The sequence below is a fragment of the Panthera uncia genome (genome assembly GCF_023721935.1).
Source record: "Panthera uncia isolate 11264 chromosome B3 unlocalized genomic scaffold, Puncia_PCG_1.0 HiC_scaffold_1, whole genome shotgun sequence".
Lineage (NCBI taxonomy): Eukaryota > Metazoa > Chordata > Mammalia > Carnivora > Felidae > Panthera > Panthera uncia.
The window spans coordinates 49,398,894-49,424,094 of NW_026057582.1; the positions used below are offsets into that span (position 1 = coordinate 49,398,894).

The 25,201-nt window shown below is 37.1% G+C and overlaps 1 protein-coding gene across 1 annotated transcript in view; it reads left to right on the plus strand.

Annotated features, from left to right (window-relative positions):
* Nucleotides 1-10,808: 10,808 nt before the first annotated feature.
* LOC125910311 (Golgi-associated plant pathogenesis-related protein 1-like) overlaps nt 10,809-25,201 on the plus strand; it is a 184,973-nt gene continuing 170,580 nt past the window's right edge. The window contains exon 1 of the mRNA XM_049614095.1: nt 10,809-10,911. Within this exon, the coding sequence (XP_049470052.1) occupies nt 10,809-10,911 (103 nt within the window). The remainder of the gene's footprint in view (nt 10,912-25,201) is intronic.

Genomic DNA, 25,201 nt, shown 5'->3' on the forward strand with positions numbered 1-25,201 from the left:
CATGATTTTTGTAATCCTGAGAAATGAATATTGGTCTCATCCATTTCTAACAGTTCTAAACTATGTCAATGTGCTTTTCTCCTTTGACATTTTATGTAATTAAATTTTCTGCCTTGGGGTCGGTTGATTGAATGTTAAAGGCTGAAGTGAAGAATACTTAAGGGAAAAAAGTAAATATTCAGTTTTGATATTTAAAGCATAATTTTGCAGTAAAAGCTCATCTTGAAATCTGAGATTAGTGGAGAAAGAAAGGATTTCCTTAGCTTTCATTTACTAGATCATGAATGAATACTAAAAAATTATAGTTTGAATTCTTCCAAGTATTGAAAGGACATCTCTTTGTTCATGAAAACTAAGTTTTCTGCATTAGATAAAAGAAGGAAATAATGCTGAGGAATTAAAAAAACCTAAAGCTTGAACCTCCAGTTTCTAGTGGGTTGTAGGGAGAAGTCAATAGGAGAGAAAAGAGGAAGGACATTCAACGGGTAGGATGCCAGTTTCTGCAGGATTTGAATCCAGAGTTGGTGGGGATACCTTAGAAATATCCTAAACATCCAAGTTAGTATTAAAACATGGAGTGACAATATTCTACCTGTGGCACACTTGCTTTAGGAGATGCCTTAATCATTGGGCTATTACCAGAATGGCATGCAATGATTGATAGTCAACACTTATGCAAAGGAGCCTGAATTACTCTTCATCTCTGCACCACAGGTAAGGAAGCCACAAGGCTCCATATGTCCCATTTTGGAGACTCTGAATATCTATCTGGGAGGTTTGGTAGCCTAGGTAGAGGTGGGGCAAAAACTTTGAGATTGTCGGAAATTGTTGGAGGCATAGTCTGTACCTAACATTCAGGTAGAACCAGTTGCAGTTCAGCATTTGCCCAAGTATCCCTGACACTCAGGTGGAACCAATCACATGAGCACCCACCACTCCAACCACTAGTTCAAAATAGAGATGAGAGAAAACACAAAAGAGCACTAAGTAGATCTAAGACTCCCCCTCTTAAGCAATGAGGCTCCATAAAACAAAATTCTACTCCAAATTCTTAAGTCAGTCTTGAAGAAGTAAAAGGAAAGGAGTCAGAAATCCAGAAGATTTCTACTAGAGAAACCCAATTAAGATAATCACTTGGGACTGTATTTTCATCCCTTCTGTCCCAATCCTAAGGATTAAAGACATACAATAGTTTAGAAGCAATCAACCATCCATCAATTATATTTTTGTTGCCTATTTGAGAAAATTTCTAACCTCTTTAGCATTTGTAAAAATCCCTATGAATATTAATGTACTCATGTGTGCAGCATCTATAAAATCTTGATAAATATGAGCTCCAAAGAACTAAAATCAAATATTTAAAACCATCATGGATATTGGGGCACATGGGGGCTCAGTTGGTTAAGCATCTGATCATTGGTTTTGGCTCAGGTCATGATCTTGTGGCTTCGTGGGTTCAAGCCCTGCATTGGGCTTTGTGCTGGCAGCATGGAGCCTGCTTAGGATTCTCTCTCAAAATAAATAATAAACTTGAAACTTTAGTGAAAATGGACTAAGTGAAATTGCTTTCCAAAAGGAACTGAAGATGCATTTCATAATGCCTAATATTTAGTACTGACTTGGGCCTATGGGGTGGGGAGTTGGCATTAATCCTATTTTTCTTTGTCAGAAGTTGACATTGTATGAGGTTGACAAAATAATCTGAAGGAAGTATTACATACAACTATAGGAATTCAAAGGGAACAGATGCCTAAAGGTAAAAGAGACCTGAGTTGATAAAATTAGTTGAATACCTCATGTTCCATTTGGTATTCTATTTAATTTTTATTTTCTTCTAACTTGTTATTTCCTATATGATTGTCTTATTCACTAAGCCATAACCTCACAGAAATCTGCCCATCAGTTTTTTAATTATGGGGGAGAAATCAGAAATGTGTATGTTCTGCTTACCTAGGACAAAATAGGTTAGGTATTGCTTCAAAGGGAAATTTTCATGTTTCTAAAATAATGACTACATAAAATATATCTGTATATAGTGCATATAAAAATCATTATGCAGCTATTCCTCATACTAAGTAGATTTTTAATAAATGATATTAAGAAAATTTAAATTCAAAGTTACTTGATTCTCAGTCATGTAAATTTTATGGTATGAAGTGTTTAGATAACACAGAATTTCAACTATACTTGAGAGTGAATAGTCTCTGAATTTTCCTGCATAAGTGTCAGTAATGTGTCTCTTATTACAGGATTTTCAAGGTTATCATTTTCTACATAAAGAGGCTTAAAAACAATGAGAATGAAAAATTAAATGCCCCAAAGAGGTGGCTTGTGGTGACCTATATGGGTGTAAAATCCACTGTAATAATATTCACTATTTAATTTATTCTGTCCAAGTGAGATTTCATTTTTCTCCTGCTTATCATGTTTCATGAGTAATTTGTATTAAAGATGAGAAAAAAAGTTTAGGATTTTTTTTTTTTTGAGATTCAAGACAGGTATATATACCTTATCTATAATGAAAACATTTAATACTTGCTGTAAGTTCATTCCACTTACAATATTTTAAGGCTTTTGCTTTTTCATGCATGAAACCAGCTTATGTAGGAGGTGAATCAGTGCAATTGATATCCTGAATGCATCAAGGTTCCAGAAATAACAGCTGCAACAAGAGGGTAAAAAAGGTAGATAAAAAGAAAGGAAAAGGAACTTCCATTCATATTTTGTGACAGGCACATCTCTGTTAGCTTATAAGGCCTAAAATGAATAACTACTGCAAAGAGATTTGGACTGATGAATCTAAAATTTGAGAGTACTTGACATGCCTGGGAAGGCAGCCATGTGAAAGATTAAAATAGCCCACTCTGAGTTCAGCTCCATTGAAGAATAACAGAATCAGTCATGGAAGAGGATTCAGAGGCATATTTATTTCAGTGTGACGTTATTGTCACACAGGAGCCATTTATTTGCTGATAAAATTATTCCTAAGGTTTATAATTTTACTCTTGTAATACTTGGTTTAGAATTTTTTTATCCCATGTCTATAAATATGAAGCCTAATTTAGATACATATTACAATTGGTTAACATGTACATAGCATAGAAAGAAGAAAAGAGTCCTGTTTCCCCCAATGTTATGTTGAAAACCTTTGAATTGGGGAATTTTTTGAATTTTTCTTAGTTCGACTTTCACTTCCTATAAATTTGGTTTACCCTGTCACTCAAAAATGCAAGATTGGGGTTTACTAACTTTTTTGGGGGGAGGATGGTTACTGACTTTTTAATCCCTGAAGAGCTTACTGCGCTTGAAAATGTGATTTTTAAACAAAGGTTCACCCTCAGCTAACTTGGAGTTTACTCAGTCAACAACCCTGGTTTACAAGACTGCATAATAGAATAGTGGTTAATCCCTCATTCCCAGGTCAGCAAGAACCTGTTTGGAATCTCAGCTCTGACTCTTAGTAATTGTGTATTTTAATTTTTCTCATCTTAGAGAAATAAACATACTTTATATGTTTAAAAATAAACTACTTTATAGAATTACAGTGAGGATTTAAATGAGATCATGAACATAAGAAAATTAGCCAAATACTTAGCAATGAAGTATTAAAACTTAGTGATTATGCACCAACCATAAAATACCTAGGAATAAATCTAACCAAAGAATTGAAAATCTGTACACTGAAAACTATAGAAAGCCTATGAAAGAAATTGAAGAAGCACAAATATTGCTTCAAAAAACAAGTGGCAGCTTTTCCCAACAAGGTAGAACAAGTATTGTTAAAATGTCAATACTACCCAAAGCAATCTACATATTCAATGCAATACCTATCAAAATAACACCAGCATTCTTTTCAGCTAGAACAAACAATTCTAAAATTTGTATGGAACCAGAAAAGACCCCAAATAGCCAAAGCAATCTTGAAAAAGAAAACCAAAGCTGGAGGCATCACAGTCCCGGACTTCAAGCTGTATCACAAAGCTGTAATCATCAAGACAGAATGGTACTGGCACAAAAACAGACACTCAGATCAATGGAACAGAGACCCCAGAAATGGACCCACAAACGTATGACCAACTAATCTTTGACAAAGCAGGAAAGACTATCCAATAGAATAAAGACAATCTCTTCAGCAAGTGGTGCTGGGAAAACTGGACAGCGACATGCAGAAAAATGAACCTGGACCACTTTCTTACACCATACACAAAATAAACTCAGAACAGATGAAAGACCTAAATGCAAGACTGGAAACCATCAAAATCCTCAAGGGGAAGGCAGGCAAAAACCTCTTTGACCTTGGCCGCAGCAACTTCTTATTCAACATGTCTCCAGAGGCAAGGGAAACAAAAGCAAAAATGAACTATTGGGACCTCATCAAAATAAAAAGCTTCTGCACAGCAAAGGAAACAATCAACAAAACATAAAACACAACTGATGGAATGACTGAAGATATATGCAAATGACATATCAGATAAAGGGTTAGTATCCAAAATCTATAAAAAACTTATCAAACTCAACACCCAAAAAACAAACAATCCAGTGAGGAAATGGGCAAAAGACATGAATAGACACTTCTCCAAAGAAGACATCCAGATGGCCAATTGACACATGAAAAAATGTTCAACATCACTCATCATTAGGGAAATACAAATCAAAACCACAATGAGATACCACCTCACATCTGTCAGAATGGCTAACATTAACAACTCAAGCAACAACAGATGTTGGCAAGGATGCAGAGAAAGAGGATCTCTTTTGCAGTGCTGGTGGGGATGCAAACTGGTGCAGCCACTCTAGGAAACAGTACAGAGGTTCCTCAAAAAATTAAAAATAGAACTACCCTACAACCCAGCAATTGCACTACTAGGTATTTATCCAAGGGATGCAGGTATGTTGTTTCGAAGGGGCACATGCACTCCAGTGTTTACAGCAGCACTATCAACAATAGCTGAAGTATGGAAAGTGCCCAAGTGTCCATCGGTGGATGAATGTATAGAGAAGATGTGGTGTGTATATATATATATATATATATATATATATATATATATATATACACACAATGTGTATTACTCAGTAATCAAAAAGAATGGCAAGATTTCATTCACAACTACATGGATGGAACGAGAGGGTATTATATTAAGCAAAATTAGAGAAAGACAAATATCATATGACTTCACTCATATGAGGACTTGAAGATACAAAACAGATGAACATAAGGGAAGGGAAGCAAAAGTCATACAAAAACAGGGAGAGGGACAAAAACATGAGACTCTTAAATATGGAGAACACACAGAGGGTTACTGGTGGGGTTGTGGGAGGGGGGATGGGCTAAATGTATAAGGGGCATTAAGGAATCTACTCCTGAAATCATCATTGATGATGATGCTAAGTTGGATGTAAATTAAAAAAATAAAAAAAAACCTTAGTGATTATTTTTTCAAAATGTAGTTTAAGAAATTTAGACAAGCATGTATGTAGGTGACAAACAGAAAAGGACCAGTATAATATTTACCATTTAAAGAATACATCAAAAAACAAGTGGCAGCTTTTCCCAACAAGACTGTAATAGCATTCTATGGGACTAAAAATGGATATCCAGGCAAAATTTTTAATAAGGAATACAAATATTCACAAAGTGTTACCTGGGTGGCTCAGTTGGTTAAGCTTCCAACTTTGGCTCAGGTCATGATCTCGCAGTTTGTGAGTTCAAGCCCCACCTCGGGCTCTGGGCTGACAGGTCAGAGCCTGGAGCCTGCTTCGGATTCTCTATCTGTCTCTCTCTCTGCCCCTCCCCCACTCATGTTCATTCTCTCTCTCTCAAAAATAAACAGTAAAAAACAAATATTCACAAAGGAAAAGAAATCATTAGTAAACCCAAAGACTTGGCAGTATATAAGAAATGAGATACTATCCTACTGGAGCGTAGTAGAGCAAAACAGCAGGCATGTGGTTTGACTTTTTAAAGTAGAAAATAAGTTAATATTGGTAAAGTTTTTAAACCTTTCATTCCTTAAATATCAAATTATATTTTAGGCATTTAATGTTTGAAAATATTTGAATTCCTTTAACATCCAGAAGTAAAACTTGAGATTATTCTAAGTCAAGTTTTCCTTTTACTGATCAGACCTGCGAGAGCAGACTATCTGAAAACAAGCACTCCTCTGGGCACCTGGTGGCCCAGTTGAGCGTCCGACTGTGACTCAGGTCATGATCTCAAGTTTTGTGGGTTCAAGCCCCGCATCAGACTCTGTGCTGACAGCAGGGAGCCTGATTCAGATTCTGTATCTCCCTCTCTCTCTGCCCCTCCCCGGTTCATGCTCACTCTCTCTCTCAAAATTAAATAAACCTTAAAAATTTTTTTAAGAAAACAAGCACTCTCCTACTCTGCTGGTGAAAAATCAAATTTTTACAATATTTTTTGTCCAGCAACCCACTTCCAGGAATTTAACCTAAAGATAAACCCAACAAGGGGCGGCTGGCTGGCTTAGTCGGTAGAGCATGCTGCTCTAGATATCAGAGTTGAGTTGGAGCCCCGTGTTAGATGCAGAGATTGCATAGAAATCTACATGTATACAATAAGAGTTTCCCTTTGGAAGATCTATATCCCCAACAGTACAAAAATATACATGCACAATCACTCATTCCAGAATTGTTTCGGAAAACGTAATTTCTTATATGACTTTATTTGGATAATGGATGAGAAAACTGGTATATTCACACAGGGAAGTACTACATTTCTTTAAAAAAAAATGAGGAAGGTTCTATGAACCAATATAGAATGATGTCCAGGAGAAACCAAGTGTCAGGTGAAAAAGCAAAGTAAGAAAGAGTATTTTTAGTGTACTATTATTTTGTAAAAAATAAGAGGAAATAGGAAAATAAATAGATAGATGCACATTTTTGTGGAAAGGAATTCATGAAGAATAAAATGAGCCTAGGAAGATTGGTGACTTATAAGGAAAGAACAAAGTGGAAAGGAAGAAATGTGGGGAGGGGGTAAAGACACTTCTCTAAACATAACCTTGATGCAGTTCTGACTTTGGAACCATGTTATTGTCTCATGCACTCAAACATAATTTTTAAAAATCAACCTGAATAGGTAAAAATCCTAAAACCACAAAAACAAATGAACTGAACCATGTTTCACATGAGTCCTCATTGAAGGGAGGGGAAGAAAAAAAATTAACTTTTGAATATTTATAGACACAAATACTGAACTCCAGTGAGTAGGTATGCTTTTTCAGTTGTATAGGTTAGCAGTTCACAAACTGTTTTCTGTGTATTGTGGGATTAAGCAAGTTAGTAAATATAGATGTCTGAACTTACTCTCAAAAGGTATAGAATAAAAATTTTAAGCATATATGTGTGTGTTGTAAAGGCAAATACAAATTAAAAAGAAGATTAATTATTCCTATTGAAAATAAGTGACTTTCCTTCTCTGTTTTCATAGAGCATGTACTTTAGACAACTTGTAAGTGTATTCTCAATATCTTTAAAAGGTAAGTAAATAGAAGCTAAATTTTAGAAGCTAAATAAGCCTCTTGTCAGCTTTCAGCTCCAGGAATAATCTTTTTTAAAGACCTAGGAACCATCTCTGAAATATAATCATCTAGGGAAAGAGATCTCCCATTTTCTGTGGAAGGGTACGAGTCTAACTGGAGTGGGTCCCTTGCTCTGGGCTGCAAAGTTCTTGTACCTGCTTAGCAATATAAAAGGACAATATTTCTTTCTGTCTAAGCAATTTCTTAGCAGACTGCCTATGAAAAGCATCTGGAATTTTTTGGGATTAATACTTATTCAATAAAACTTTCTCTTCTACCTTTGTGGAAAGGTTTTCTGGGTTGAGAGATTTTCTTTGTAATTATATTTCCTCAACAGCAGAGAAATGGAGAGAGGAGAGAAGCAAAAGCAAATGTGGTAAAGTTAACATTTGAGGAATTTGGATAAAGATGATAGGGAATTCTTTATACTGTTTTTTCACCTCTTGATTCAGCCTGGAACTATGTCAAAATAAGAAGATTAAAGGGGCATCTTGATGGCTCAGTTGGTTAAGCGTCCACCCTCAGGTCAGGTCATGATCTCGTGGTTCATGAGTTCAAATCCCACTTTGGACTCCCTGCTGACAGCATGAAGCCTAGTTGGGATTCTCTCCTCTCTCTCTCTCTCTGCCCCTCTCAGCTTGTGCTTTCTCTCTCTCAAAAATAAACATTAAAAAAGTTTTTAAAAAGAAGATTAAAAAAGAATAAAATGGAGTAAATAAGAGAGGGGTACAGTAAAGTCACCAACCTTAGGTTATTTTTAGTTGGGAAATCTGGTGCCTCAGCCCTTCTTTTGGAGTTTTGTCCTGCTTTTCACAGAAAAGAGATCTCAAGCCTGGTCTGTAACAAATTTATCCACCTTGTTAGTTTATTGCTTAAGAACAATTAATAGAAATTTTTTAGAATATAGAATTCTTGTTTCCTTTTATAGTGATAGGAACTATTTTACTCAATCTGTGACAAATCAAGATGCAATTTCCAAAAATGAGGAGTTATTTTATTTAGAAATAATGCATTATGCAATAGTTAGCAAATTCAGCAAATCTGTTATTTCTTAAGGTAAAAAATATTTGCTTTTTAAAACATTTTTTTAATTCTTTATTTATTTTTGAGAGAGAGACAGCATGTGAGCAGGGGAAGAGCAGAGAGAGGGAGACACAGAATCCGAAGTAGGCTCCAGGCTCTGAGCCATCAGCACAGAGCCTGACGTGGGGCTCAAACCCACAAACTGTGAGATCATGAACTGAGCTGAAGTCAGATGCTCAACCAACTGAGCCACCCAGGTGCCCCTAGGCAAAAAATATTTGTAAATAGCCCTTAATATAATAAAATTATAATGCCCAGAAGATATCAACTTCTGAATTAAAATTATAGAAGTTCTTAATAGTTTAATTAAACTTTTTATGTTAAAAACATCTATGGGGTGCTTGGGTGGCTCAGTGGTTGGGCATCGGGCTTCAGCTCAGGCCATGATCTCACGGGTCGTGGGTTCGAGCCCTGCCTCAGGCTCTGTGCTGATGGCTCAGAGCCTGGAGCCTGCTTTGAATTCTGTGTCTCCCTCTCTCGCTGCCCTTCCCTACTCACGCTCTGTCTCTCTGTCACTCAAAAATAAATAAACATTGAAAAATAATTTTAATAAATATAGCCAAATATCTGATCAAATTTTAAAATTTATCTAAACTTAAAGAAACACACAGACCATAACATGGCACCATTCACGGTCAAGAGAAATGTAAGATGAGCATTAAATCATAACTGCATAAAATTAACTATAGTATATACTGTATTACTGTAATAATTTCACAGCCACCTCCTGGTGCTATTGGGTGAGCTCAAGTATTGCAAGGATCCACTCAAAATGCCCTGTGACACTAATTATCTCCGCATGAGCAGTTATCTCTTTAGTAAATTGCATACCGCAGTAAAAAGGGATCTCATGATTCTCATGTATTTTTCATTGTGTTCCGTGCAAAACTATAAACCTTGAATAACGCCATGGGAACCATACAAAGTGCCAATAGTGATTCTTGAAGCACTCCCAAGAAACAGAAAAGTCATGACATTACAAAAAAAAGTCGAAATGCTTGATATGTACCATAGATTGAGGTCTCCTTCTGAGGTTGGCCACCATTTCAGGATAAATGAATTCGCTGTAAGGACCATTGTTAAAAAAAATAAAAAAAGGAATTCATGAAGCCATTGCTGCAGGTACACCAGCAAGAGCAAAAACTTTGCACTTTTTACAAAATGCCTTTTTATCTTGTATTGAAAATATAGCTTTTATGTGGGTACAGGATTGCTACAAGAAAGGCATTCCTATAGACAGCAACAGGATTCAAGAAAAAGTGAAGTCATCATATGGCAATTTAAAGCAAAAGGAAGGTGAAGGATCCAAAGCTGGAGAATTTAGTGCCAGCAAAGAGTGGTTTAATTTCAGATCAAGAGGTTTGGCTTTAAAAATGTCAAGATAAAGGGGAAGCGCGTCTGTCAACCAAGAGCAGACAAGTTTCTAGACACCATTAAGAAAATCATTGAGGAGAAAGGATATCTGCCTCAACAGATTTTTATGGCAGATGAAAGTCACGTTGGACTCATGGGGATCTGGATAGCCAGAGACATTGTCCAACAGCAAAAGAACTTTAAAATGCAGTCCTTCACTTCAAGGTACTTCTTGACCTCAGGGACAAAGCATCCTGAGAACCAATCAAGAAAAGGTGTTCTTGTCTAGGACTTCTTGTTGTGCAACCCCCAGAACGGCAGTTGGTATTTATCTTTTCCTTTTAAGGCTCAGGGATTAGCAGCTTTATAGATAAGGGCAGTCCTGATCATAACCTAACTGCATTTGTACAAAACAGTAGTCAGCTTATCCCTTCCTGCTTTAAATCCTAGTGCTTTCTTCTCTTCCTTACTAATGTATGTTCTTTGTGACTCCCCACACCCCCAGATTAGGAAGTTGTTGAAATGGTTTTCTTACCCCCAAGCACAACGTCTATAATTCAGTCCCTAGATCAGTGGGTCATAAGAACCTTTAAGGCTCATTACACATGGTACTCTATGGAAAGGATTGTAAATGTTATGGAAGAGAACCCTGATAGAACATCATGCAAGTCAGGAAGGATTGAAGGAATGCCACTGAAGATGCTGTTATAGGAAAACCATCAAGTCTGAGCCTAATCCTGCTGGAGAAAATGGTGTCTTGATAATGGTGCGCATAACTTCACGGGATGTATGACAGAGCCAACCAACGAAATCCTAAAAGAGATTGCGGATATGGTAAAAACAAAACAAAACAAAAAACGTGGGGGTGAAGAGTTTCAAGATCTGGAACTTAGAGAAATTCAAGAGCTAATTAACAGAAGACGACTTGATGGAGGTGAGTTCTTCCGAACCCAGTGCCAGATGATGATGAAGATGTAGACGAAGCAGTGCCACACAACACATCGACGTTGGACCCTATGGCAGAAGTGTTCCTGATTTAAGACTGTTTTTGACTTATTTTATGATGTGGACCCTTCTAGGATATGGGCGCTGAAACTAAAGCAAACAGTAGAAGACGGTTTGGTGCCCTATATAAATATTTCTTGAGAAATGAACAAGCTACAAAGCCATAAATTTTGATATCTTTCCATGAAGTTACATTGAGTATGCCCGCCTCTCCTCCCTCCCCTTCTACCACTCTGAGACCGTAAGACCAACCCCATCTTTCTCCTCAGCCTATTTAATGTGAAGATGATGAGGATGAAGACCTTTAGGATGACCCACTTCCACTTAGTGAAAAGCAAATAAGTTTATCAACTATATGGCATAATAATTATCTGGGGTGTGTGTGTGTGTGTGTGTGTCTTTAATTAAAAATCGAATTAGTGTATGGCAAGAACTGTAGGAGACACTTTTGTGTTATCATCCTCATTGCCTAAGTATTCACCGTGTAGAACATCATGTGAAAGATTTGTATGGATGTGGTTAGCCAATCCTTACATAAGTGTAAATTGACTTATGTTTAATAACTAAAATTAATATTGTGTTTTCTTATTGCTTTAGGACTTTGAAGAATTATATTACCATATAGTATGCCCCTACCCCATACCACCTGAAGAAACTGTATCAGTCTATCATCACAGGTAAGTGGTTTTTCAAAAAAACAAATTACCATTTTTTCTTGTTGTATAAACATGACTATAATACTGTGTGCCACAAAATTTTCATCATCATTTTTAGTACAAGGTAGGTTATCATGAAGAAATCATATGAATTACACTAAGCTGTCATAAAGCATTAATATTGCTACTTTTTTGTTAGCAGTGAATGAATCATTATATCTATAAATAAAGATTTCTTTTTCACAAGATCGTTCCATTTTTGATGTTTAGTGTTAGTAATACTCAATATCTACAGTGTTTTCTATCATCTAGGAAAATATTGATGCAGCTACTGACATATGATTCATCTTGTAATTTTCTTTATGAATTTAATAGCATTTTGTTTTCTCTAGAATGAAGTTTATGATACATGTAACATACAAAATATATGTTAATCAATTATTTATGTCAATAAGGCTTCCTTCCAGTTAACAGTAGGCTATGGTTAGTTAAGTTTTGGGGGAATCAAAAAGTTTATGGGGAATGTTGACTGTGCAGGAGCCAGTGCCCCTAATACTGTATTGTTCAAGGGTCAGTTGTACTCATAGATATCTATATCTACCAGGAACACTTTTTAATATCACCATACATGTCAGTTTTTACAAATTCAGCATTCCAAGGTTACATGCCCACTGTTATTATGGAGTGGATAATCTCTTAAATGGTGTATATTTCTCACTAGCAATAATGGTGTTAAATATTACTTTTTGTCACACTGGTTAATCTCAGTTCAAACCATCTTTACTTACTAAAATTATAGGAATATCAAAATGTTAAGCATCAAGAAATAAAGGCAAAAGCCACAACTTTTATTACCTTCCTTTTCTTGTACTCCTATTATCCTTTTGCCAAATCCTCTTTCTGTACCTCTAACACTATCTTCATTAACTGTCTTGCCACAAAAGAATTCTAAAAGTATACAAACAGTAATATTATAAAATAATGCTAACCAACATGTTATGAGAACTTGCTACATGCCCTACACCATGTCATGGATGTGCATTTATTTTTCAGGATTGTTGGGAGAAACAAGCCTTCTCTCCAGTTTATAAATGAACTAACTGAATGCTCAGGAAGTTTAACTTTTCCAACAAAAAGCGAGTAAATGAATAGGTCAGTTTAAATCTAGGACTACCTTCTTTCAAAGTCTGGAAGAATTATCTGTAATGGTATTTCTCAAACTGGATTATCATCTTCACCAGAGAATACCAAAAATGGTTTGTCTACTTCCTCAATATTCCCAAGATGCAAAACTATTCTATATACATAGAAGTTAAATCGTTAGCCTGTATTCAGTAGTGATTAGTATGTTCTTGATAATGTGATATGTACTACATGCACATTAACTCGTTTAGCACCCAGAGCCACCCTCAGAGAAACGGCATCACTTCAAGCTTCTAGGCTGGGAAACTGTTACTCAGAATGGAGAGAGAAATTGGCCAATTTCATACAGACCCTAAGTGGTGGTAAAAGAACAAATAACAAGCACAGTATTTTGTGGATCCAGATACACTACTAAAACTTTATTTGAGGTAGAAACTTCAGTTAATGGGTAGGTTGTTTACTCTATGTCATTTATTTTCTTTTTTAAAAATATTTTTTAATGTTTTATTTATTTTTGAGAGAGTGAGAGACAGAGCGCAAGCTGGGGTAGGGCAGAGAGAGAGGGTGACATAGAATCCGAAGGCTCTACCCTCTGAGCTCTCACCACAGAGACTGACAGGAGGCTCGAACTCACAAACTTTGAGATCATGACCTGAGCCAAAGTCGGATGCTTAACCGACTGAGCCACCCAGGCACCCCCTGTGTTATTTGTTTACAAACTTGACTGCACAAAAGTGGCCTGAGATCCACTCATGGAAATTCTAATATAATTGATATGGGGTAGTTTCTGGGCATCAAGATTTTTTAAAGCTCCTCAGTTAACTCTGAGGTACAGTCAAGTTCTACCTAGTCTCAAAAATCATCATCTCCTCCTCCTCATTCATCATTATCCCCATCATCTTTCTCTCTAATTAACCAATTACCTTAGGCACTACAGAAATATACCAGGTTATATACCAAAGAGAAGCAACTAGGTTATCTGATGCTACATGTTGATTTCACACATTATCTCTACATCACCCAAACCAGAAGAAAGCATAAGTTATTTCCACAAAGAACTACTTTGTACCCACTTTATATTTACTGCTGTATGCTTCCCAGTAGGAGGTTTGTCTTCAGAGGAAAACTCAACTGTGGTACAAGTTACCTAGTAATTTGCTGAGTTGGTCATTATCACCACTTTGTTTGAACAGAGGGCTTATCTGTGCGTTGCAAAATGAGGGGTAAGAGACAAACCAAATGATTACCTGAGCAGGCATGACACAGGGGATTGTGAAATTGTATAGATTCATACAATCAGAGGCTGGATGGTCACCCATATCACAGGTAAACAAACAGAAATACGATGCAGTAAACCGGCCAGGTTTCAGAGCAGTGCTTCCACCAGTAATGAAACACTAAGTAGAACTGCCACTATTGAAAATTAAGGTTTTGCTTGTGTGGCCTTCCATGGCTTTGTTTTTCTTGCCTCCCTCACCCAAGGCTCAGATGGAATAAAGAGGGACCAACCACTTGTGCATGTTAGCATGTAGCAAGCATGTAGCAAGGGGTTTTTCTTGCCTCCCTCACCCAAGGCTCAGATGGAATAAAGAGGGACCAACCACTTGTGCATGTTAGCATGTAGCAAGGGGCAAATGCACCATCTTCTAAGAAAAGTGAGCCCCCTCACTCTTAAACTTTTTGATTTTGTGACATTTGATAGGGAAACAATCTTGAGAAAGAACAAATCTGGATGCATTAAACTTCCTGATTTTTAAACTATATTACAAAGCCACGGTAATCGAGTAGGGTGTTATTGGCATAAACACACTTATACAAATGGAACAAAATAGCCCAGAAATAAGCCCATACACATATGGTCAATTGGTTTTCAGCCAATGAACAAAGAATATACAATGGAAACAAAAAATCTCTTCAATAAACGGTGTTAAGAAAACTGGGCTGCCACAGCAAAAGCAAAATAAATAAGTGTGATACCATCACACTAAAACACTTCAGCAAAGGGAACCATTAACGAAATGAAAAGGCAACCTATGGAATGGGAGAAAATATTTTCAAACCACATATCCAATAAGGGGTTAATATTTAAAAATACAAGAAACTAATACAACTTATTAGGAATAAGCCAAAGCAACCCTATTAAAAAAATAGCAAAGGGCCTGAATCAACATTTTCCCACAGAAGACACTCAAATGGCCAACAGATGCATGAAAAGATGTTCAACATTACTCATCATTGGGGAAATGGAAATCAAAATCACAGTGAAGTATTACCTCACACCTGTTAGGATGGCCTTCATCAAAAAGACAAAAGATAACAAATGCTGGAGAAGATATGGAAAAAGGGGAAGCCTGTACACCTTTGGTTGGAATGTAAACTGGTGCAGCCACTATGGAAAGTAGTATGGACGTTCCTCAAGAAATTAAATAATAGAGCCACCGTAGGATACAGCAGTGCCCCTTCTGTGTGTATGTCAAAGGAAATGAAGCCATTATAAGAGGTATCTGTACTTCCATGTTCAATGCAGCATCATTCACAATAACCAACATATAGAAACAACCTAAGTGTTCATCACTGGATCAATGAATTAAGAAAAATGGGACACACACACACAGGAATATTATTCAGCCTTAAAAAAAATAAGGAAATCGCGGCACCTGGGTGGCTCAGTTGGTAGAGTGGCCAACTTCGGCTCAGGTCATGATATCATGGTTCCTGAGTTCGAGCCCCACATGGGGTTCACTGCTGTCAGCATGGAGTCAGTGTTGGGCACGCTTTGGATCCCATCCCCCCCACCTCATTGCACCTCCCCCACTTGTGCTCTGTCTCTGAAAAATAAATACACACACATAAAAAAAAAAAGGAAATCCTGTCATTTGTAAGCAACATGGATGAAATTAGAGGGCATTATGCTAAGTGACATAAGCCAGACAGAAAAAGACATATACTGAATGGTATCATTTATATGAGCAATATTAAAAAGAAAACCCAAACTTCTAAAAACAGTAAAAAGGGGGGTGCCTGGGTGGCTCAGTCGGTTGGGCATCTGACTTCGGCTCAGGTCATGGTTTGTGGGTTCAAGCCCCATGGCGGGCTCTGTGCTGACAGCTTGGAGCCTGGACCCTGCTTCAGATTCTGTGTCTCCCTTTCTCTGTGCGTGCTCTCTCTCCCTCTCTCTCTCTCAAAAATAAATGTTAAAAAAACAAACAAACTAAAAACAGTAAAAAAGTAGTTGTCAGGGGATGGAGGAAATAGGGTAAAAGAGTGTAAACTTTCAGTTACAAGATGTATAAAGTCAGGATCTAATGTATAACTTGGTGAGTATAGTTACGAAAGGAATGAAAAAGGTAAATATGTGAGGTGATGGATGTGTTAACTAACATGATGGGGGGAATCCCTTCACCACACGTACATATATCAAATAATCAAGTTATAGTCTTTAAATATCTTACAACTTTGGCAATAAAACCTCAATAAAGGTGGGAAAAGACATTTCCATGAAGTCAGAAATTGTATGTTATTTGCTGCTTTAGACCTACTTCTTTAAATAGTGCCTGACACATAGTAGGGATTAAATACTTTTTCTTTTTGATTTTTTTTAATATTTATTTTTGCAAGAGAGCATGCATGGGGGAGGGGCAGAGAGAGAGAGGGAGACACAGAATCTGAAGCAGACTCCAGGCTCCAAGCTGTGAGCACAGAGTCTGATCCGGGGCTTGAACCCACAAACCATGAGATCATGACCTGAGCTGAAGTCCGACACCTATCTGAGCCACCAGTGGCCCCAAATACTTTTTCCATTTCCCCAATTGTATTTTGTCATCATGTCTAAGTTCCCTCCACTTAATTTACTCTGTTTACATTTCTTCCTTTGACCAACTATCCTTCTCTTTGAGATTCCTATTCTGTTTAAAATCCTTCCTGAGTTATTCATACACTTACATTGTCTTTAATCTTAATTTAGATACTGTAGTTACTTTAATAGAAATTTCCATTTTACTTTTTCTAGTTAAAAATTATTAGTAAAGTATCAGCTTCTGCTTATTGTAGAGGATACAAAAACTTTTTAAGAGAAAGTAGCTTCCTTCCATTAACTAAAAATATAGTTGGGTAAAATACAGAAGAAATAGGAAAATATTTGCTTAAAAGGGGTAGTTCTGTTACTGCTATATGCAACATAGACTGGGAAGAGACAGCTCCGTGTAGGCTAATTTCATTTCTCTTTGCCTTTATGGTAAGGAACATCCTTTCCTCCTTATTCAGTCTTCTCTTCCATTTATAGGAGAATCTTGCTTCTAGGTTCTGTTTTAAATTATAGATAAATAAAACCTATACACAAGAGAATATTGTATTGAACATCAGGGACCCAACACCTAGTTTTAATGACTACTACTCAAAACCAAGCTTGTTTCATTCATACCTATACCTACTCCCCTTGCTGGATCATTGTGAAGCCAATCCCAAATATCATATCATTTTATTCATAAATAGGCCATTTTAAAAACACACTGATGTCATTATCGCACTTCTATAAAGGAAACAATTTCTTAATATCATCAAAATCTGCTCAAACTGTTCCAATTGTCTTAATTTTTATAGTCTTTTTTATTTGAATCAGAATACAAAACCTCTTTATATTTGCAATTGAATGAGATCGCAAGAGTATTGACATATGTTTAATTTCTAAAGCTAGAAATTTATTCCTTTTGATTGTCAGGCTTTTGTCTCAACTTGTACTGGAGAACATATTTGGTACCAGCTAAAACCGGAGGCAGAAAATTAAGATACCCGAGTATGGTTTCTGCAAGGAATCATTCGTGCCTCACTGGTTCGTAGACAAAGGCTTAAACCAAGCAGCCTAGACCTCCTTAGTAATCACTCACTCACACACCACACACTGTAGTGGTCACTCCGAGTGCAGTACCTCCAAGAGTGCATAAGTAATAGTGATTCTCATACCATAGGGATTCTTGGGCTGCCTTTTTACCAGTATGGCTGTTATTCTGTAAGAAGCTATTCTATTCTAATGACAATATTTATTCAATATCTGCTATTATAGCTTTATAGGATTCCCCCCCCCTTTTTTTTTTTTTGCAAGGAAAAGCAGTATATAGCACACTGTAACTGCAATGATTGGAAATAACTCTTGAAATGTCAAGCACGTTTTCTTTACACAGTAATTAGCAGATCAAATGCCAACAGGTACATTTAATAACCCTGATATTTCGCATTTGGACCATAGCCAACAACATCAGTAAATGTAGTTACTTAGGATCCCATAGCAGTATAATCTTGAATTGAAATGTTACTTATTCAGGTATATTTTAATTGCCTAACAGTAACCTCCACTACATCAGGTATATGTACCAGTACTAGAAAAATTACACTGCCCATAGTTTGCTAAATAACAGGCAAGTATTTGGAAGTAAATTTCATGTCATGTTAACTTTTGCCTTAAAATATTGTTTGATATAATTCTATTACACTACCATCAGTATTCAAGTTTTTTGAATTCATATACAATGCTTTAGAAAATATGAATATTTATTAAATCATTAATTCAATGAATATTTATAGAATGCCTATTATGTGCTAGATACCATTCTAAGGAGTAGGTATAAACCAGACACGAAAACAAAAACATGTCTGCCTTTATGGAGTCCCCTTTAGATAACCCTCCCAAAAGAAAATAGGAAGGGAGAGTTTTCAATGACATTTCTAAAAAAAAAATTAAGAGTGTATTTATTAAATATCTAACATGTCCCAGGGACTGTGCTAAGCAGCAGGGACAATGAAACGACTTGGAAAGATTTTTCCCTCCAGAATGATCTGAGAAGCTAAGATAGTTAGAAAGCAGCAGCAGACTAGGCAAAGTAAAGGTTAACAGTAGAAACCTCAGGTGAAAACCAAAGGCAGTGTTGGTAAGTGAAAATATTTACTAGAAGATGATGAAAGGAAAAGAAATAGAACATAAAAGGATATGGATACAGAACTTCCCCACCTTATTTTGGTGGTAAATTCTTTGACAAATAGATAAGATTGATTTAGCTTTTAGTTTGCTGTAGATTGAACTGTATGACAAGCTATTAAGAGTAACAAGTTCAGATTGCTGAGGGTGGGAACTGAAATGCCCTTTAACAAGTAGGAAAGTCAAAGCAACAGTGTTGAAAAACAGTTTACTAAATCGAGTTGATGCAGAACTTGAACTAAATCAAAATTTATAAGGCTCTCACAAATGGATTTGGTTTCTGTAATTCAGTTTATGAATATTAATAAGTTTATCTCTTTCAGGATTTCTTTTTCTGTATAATTCTTACAAGTTGGTATTGGAATCAGAGAAAAAAATACTTCTTTTAGTAACTTTTGGATTTTATCATCTTTTCCTTCCCCTTCATGAGAGGCCACGTTCTTCCCATATCAGAACCTTTACATATGCTGTTCCCTAGGCCTAGAATGGTCCTCTCCCCACACTAACTGTAAATTCCTTCTTCTCCTAATTCCTTAGGAAATCTTTCCAGGCCTGGGACTAGTCAGCACTCCCACCTCCATGGAAATAATTTAGTTCATCAAAAGTAATTGAAAATTTCTTTTTAAGTTTATTTATTTTGAGAGAAAGCACACAGCTGAGGGTTGGAGGGGGTGGGGGGGGGAGGGAAAGACAGAAAGAGAGGGAGAGAATCCCAAGCAGGCTCTGCACTCTAAGTGCAGAGTACAATATGGTGCTTGAACTCATGAACTATGAGATCACGACCTGAGCCGAAACCAAGAGAAAGATGCTCAATCGACTGAGCCACACAGGTGCCCTCAGACATTGCAAATATTAATGTCTACATCCTCCACTGGACTCTAATCTCATAAAGGCAATAACCCAATCTGTTCTCCAATGTCTTTTCAGTATTTTCACAGCAAATAATACAGATTAGAAGATACTCAGTAAACATATGCTGGATAAATGAATTCAGCATGTTTCTTCAAGCTAGCTGTCTCTTCTCAAGAGTACTGAACCCCCAGTCTACTGAATATATAACTCTGAAGGGGAGGAAAAAATACCAAACATCTTCAACAGAATTACTGTTGACACAGGATTATTGAAAAACAAAAGGTCTGTCTGGTCACTGTTTTCTAATCAATACCTTTCGAAAACCAGAACCAAATTGTTTGGATGCTTTATATATGGAAAGGTAAGTCCCCAACAACCTTAAAGAAACCAATTAGAGAACCAATAGTGTCCTAAAACATCATCAGCTGAAGACTGATTTAGAGTAGACCATCTTACACAATATTAAGTCATTAAAAAATAAAACAATAATGAAAAGGTCTACAAAGTCAAGATAAAGATGTTATTCCTTACTGGATCATAATAGGTCCCCTATTCCCAGGGACCAAGGTAACTGAATTTCAAAAATGTTAGCACTGTTGAGTGGAGTTAAGTATTTGACAGAATTTCTGCACACTCAGCAAGTTATATTCTCTGCTTAGAGCTGGGCTAATTTGGAAAGAATATTGAGGTGCCGATGCTGTTGTTCTAGGCATGAAGGAAATGAGCTCTGACAAAGAGCCTTCCTCACAGAAACAAAGATAAATGCACAATGTGCAAGCAACATCTTCCCAATGGCTCTGCGTGCAAGTGGGTATATATGCTATTTTTAATCTTTCTTCATAGATCTGGTCAGTTGGAGTATCAGGAGATTAGGAGTCATACAGTACACATTTTTGAAAGTTTGAAGGACAAACACAGGTGTAAATAAAAATCAGAGAGGTAAAAGAAGCAGGAAAAAAAGTGGCCTTCTGAGGGACAAATAATTTAACCCAGGTCTGGGTGGAGCATATCATCAGACAAAGCATCATTGACACACATATTCCCACTTAAATATTGATTTTCCTTTTTTTTTAATGTTTATTTATTCTTTGAGAGAAAAGAGAGCACGAGCAGGGGAGGGCCACAGAGAGGGAGACACAGAATCTGAAGCAGGCTCCAGGCTCTGAGCTGTCAGCACAGAGCCCGATGTGGGGCTCAAACCCACAAACCATGAGATCATGACCTGAGCAGAAGTTGGATGCTTAACCAACTGAGCCACCCAGGTGTCCCTGTTGATTTTCCTTTTTAGAGAAATATATTCTGTCATACAATACTTGCAGAATTTTTGCCACTTCAGTATGATTATTTTTCTGTTGGTATGAGTACATTAAAAAATACACAATTGGGAGCTGAGAGCTTCAAGTAAAGATCAGAATTGGACACAGCAAAACAATAAGAACCAAAAAACACACAAAGAGTCTAGGTTTTGAAAAGCTCAGAAAGACTGGAAAAGTAATCTTCTCATCTGATCTACTCCCAATGTAGGAAAAACGGAAAATTAGATCTTGCAAGTGTGTCAGTAAAATGTAGCCCTACTTAAAAGGTGTCCCTCTAGACAATCCAATGACATGAGGACAAATGCTGAGATGCAGTTTTCAAGCCATTAATCCAAGTTCTAAAAAAGAACTTCAATACAAAAGCATAGATGAATAAATGAAATATAAACTGCTTTTCCCTCTAGAATTTTGCAATGAGAAAGACACTTTTCAAAGACGTTATCACCAGGGTGCATGAGCAGTATGTTGTAGCAGGGCACACAGATGAATCCACAGGGCCTGTCTTTCACTGACAAATAATCATAGCAGCAAGATTATTCTAATTACAAGCAGCCAAGTAGGTTTCCAGTGTCCGAGAAATAATGGAATCACTGCCTCTTCCAGGGGCTAACTCATCAGTCCCCTCTGTGAGAATTCAGAAACAAAACAAAACTTTCCTTCCTTGGGGCAGGTTTAGCCCAGCGTTTTTGTGTTCCTCTTACACTCTGGCTCCTGATCATGATGAAGTATTTCCATTGCTGACTTCAGGGGGGATGTACACAAAGGTTTTGTTTAACTGACAAATGTGTTGTATCTAATTCTTAAGTGACTTGTAAGAGACAAGCACTTACCTAGAAATGACTTTTATTTAAGGCCTACTGCTAATGCTATTTGAGAAAATGGCAAATTCATTTCTAAGCCAAATGGAGAAGCCAAAACCTGTTTATTTTTATTATTGTTTTTGAATTGACATTGAAAAGTGAAATATAATGTCCAGTTAATTAATAGGGCCAGAATATACTAATGTGGTCAAACAATAATTATTTTTAGTTGTTGTTCTACTACACATTTGATGAGAAACTTAAAAATTAACTATGCCTGTGAGAATTTAGAAAAGCAAAAAAAATGACAAGAACACATCGCTTTAAACATGTTTCTAGCTATCTTCAGTAAGGTACCTTCTCCACACATGAAGGCATTATTTATATATTTACTTAGTGATGAAGTGAAAGTAGAGAGAGAAAATATAAATTCTATTTGCCAGTTCATTTAAAACCCAGTCAAGGGGCGCCTAGGTGGCTTAGTTGGTTGAGTGGCTGACTTCGGCTCAGGTCATGATCTCACAGTCTGTGAGTTCGAGCCCCGCATCCAGCTCTGTGCTGACAGTTCAGAACCTGGAGCCTGCTTCTGTTTCTGTGTCTCCCTCTCTCTGCCCCTCCCCCATTCTCACTCTGTCTCTCTCTCTCTCTCTGCCTTTCGAAAATGAAGAAATGTTAAAAAAAAAATTAAAACCCAGTCAAGACAGAGAATCCTAAAGTAATAAGTACATAAAGGTATATAATGTAAACTTGTATTTTAACCTAAAAATCTAATGTATATTTATTGTATGTAATAATTACATAATATATAGTATATGTAACATAAAATAGGATAAAACAATTTAAAATTTTTTAAACTTATTTTTGAGATAGAGAGCAAGCTAGGGAAAGGGAGAGAGAAGTCCCAATCAGGCTCTCACTGTCAGTGGAGAGCCTGATGTGGTGCTCAAACCCACCAACTGTGAGATCGTGACCTGAGCTGAAACTGAGAGCTGGATGCTTAACCAACTGAGACACACAGGCACCCCAGAATAAAACAACTAAGACAAATTGTACTTTGTTTTTAAATTAAAAAAAATGTTTTTAAATATTTATTCATTTTTCGGAGACAGAGAGAGACAGAGCACAGCAGGGGTGGGGCAGAGAGAGAGAGGGAGACATAGAATCCAAAGCAGGCTCCAGCAGGATCTGAATTGTCAGCACAGAGCCCGATGCTGGATCCAAACCCACTAACCATGAGATCATGACCTGAGCTGGTCAGATGTTCAACTGACTGAGCCACCAAGGCACCCCTTTTTAAATGTTTTTTAATGTTTATTTATTTTTGAGGGAGGAGGGGCAGGGAGACAGGGAAACACAGAATCTGAAGCAGGCTCCAGGCTCTGAGCTGTCAGCACAGAGCCTGATGTGGGGCTTGAACCCACGAACTGGGGGATCATGACCTGAGCTGAAGTCAGTTGCTCAACCAGCTGAGCCACCCAGGCGCCCCACAACAAACTGTACTTTCTGAGTATTATAGGAAATATATTTGCTCTACTATGGGCAGTACCTTTTTAGAGTTTAGTTAGTATTTACAATCAGTTTTAATAAATCTTAGTCACCCATTAGTATAATTATCTACTGTGGACTGAATGTTTTCATCTCCCCAAATTCCTATGTTTAAATCCTAACCCCCTGTATAATTGTAATAGGATGTGGGGGCTATGGGAGGGAATTAGGTCATGATGTAGAACCTCCATGAATGGGATTAGTGTCCTTATAAGAGGGTGATGTGACTAACGCTAGCACATACTCTCTCTCACTTTTTGATGAGAAGGTACAATGATACCAGGGCTGTCTACAAACCAGGCAGAATGTACTCACCTGATACCAGATCTGCCAGAGCCCTGATCTTGGACTTCCAAGTAAACAGAACTGTGAGAAATAAATTTTTGTTGTTCAACTCACCCAATCTGTGGTTACTTGTTACAGCAGCCTCAACTAACACAATTACTTATATCAAATTTTTCTTTTTTTCCAAAACACCCAACTAGCCTCTATAAACATAACTTTTTACCAACATTTCAAGTAATGGTACATAATGAAATTTCATCACTAAATTCAAAATACAATCAGCATCATCTATTTAAGAAACACACAGATGAGTCATTTTAATTGTATCATTCAGGTAGTGGAATAAAAGTGGCTACAGGGATGCAAAACAAATCAACAGTAGTCAAAATGACCATGATGAGAAGTGGGATATTCCAGCTACTTAGCTCCAAAGGCAGTTTCTTCTACATAATACACAAAGTTTATTTAGGAAGACTATTTACTTCCAACACACTTCCCCCTTCCTCGTTTGAATTATTCCAAGATCAAAGTTTCTTTGTTGCAGAAGAATGTACACCAGCATTCATAGAAAACCTAAAAATGTGGATATCTTACCAACTATGCTAAGTAAGGCAGGTACAATTCATGCAAAGAGGAGCGTTCTTGTTGTCTTTTTTTTTTTTTTTTTTTTAATATATGAAATTTACTGTCAAATTGGTTTCCATACAACACCCAGTGCTCATCCCAAAAGGTGCCCTCCTCAATACCCATCACCCACCCTGCCCTCCCTCCCACCCTGCCCTCCCTCCCACCCCCCATCAACCCTCAGTTTGTTCTCAGTTTTTAACAGTCTCTTATGCTTTGGCTCTCTCCCACTCTAACCTTTTTTTTTTTTTTCCTTCCCCTCCCCCATGGGTTTCTGTTATGTTTCTCAGGATCCACATAAGAGTGAAACCATATGGTATCTGTCTTTCTCTGTATGGCTTATTTCACTTAGCATCACACTCTCCAGTTCCATCCATGTTGCTACAAAAGGCCATATTTCATTTTTTCTCATTGCCACGTAGTATTCCATTGTGTATATAAACCACAATTTCTTTATCCATTCATCAGTTGATGGACATTTAGGCTCTTTCCATAATTTGGCTATTGTTGAGAGTGCTGCTATAAACATTGGGGTACAGGTGCCCCTATGCATCAATACTCCTGTATCCCTTGGATAAATTCCTAGCAGTGCTATTGCTGGGTCATAGGGTAGGTCTATTTTTAATTTTCTGAGGAACCTCCACACTGTTTTCCAGAGCGGCTGCACCAATTTGCATTCCCACCAACAGTGCAAGAGGGTTCCTGTTTCTCCACCTCCTCTCCAGCATCTATAGTCTCCTGATTTCTTCATTTTGGCCACTCTGACTGGCGTGAGGTGGTATCTGAGTGTGGTTTTGATTTGTATTTCCCTGATAAGGAGCGACGTTGAACATCTTTTCATGTGCCTGTTGGCCATCCAGATGTCTTCTTTAGAGAAGTGTCTATTCATGTTTTCTGCCCATTTCTTCACTGGGTTATTTGTTTTTCGGGTGTGGATTTGGTGAGCTCTTTATAGATTTTGGATACTAGCCCTTTGTCCGATGTGTCATTTGCAAATATCTTTTCCCATTCCGTTGGTTGCCTTTTAGTT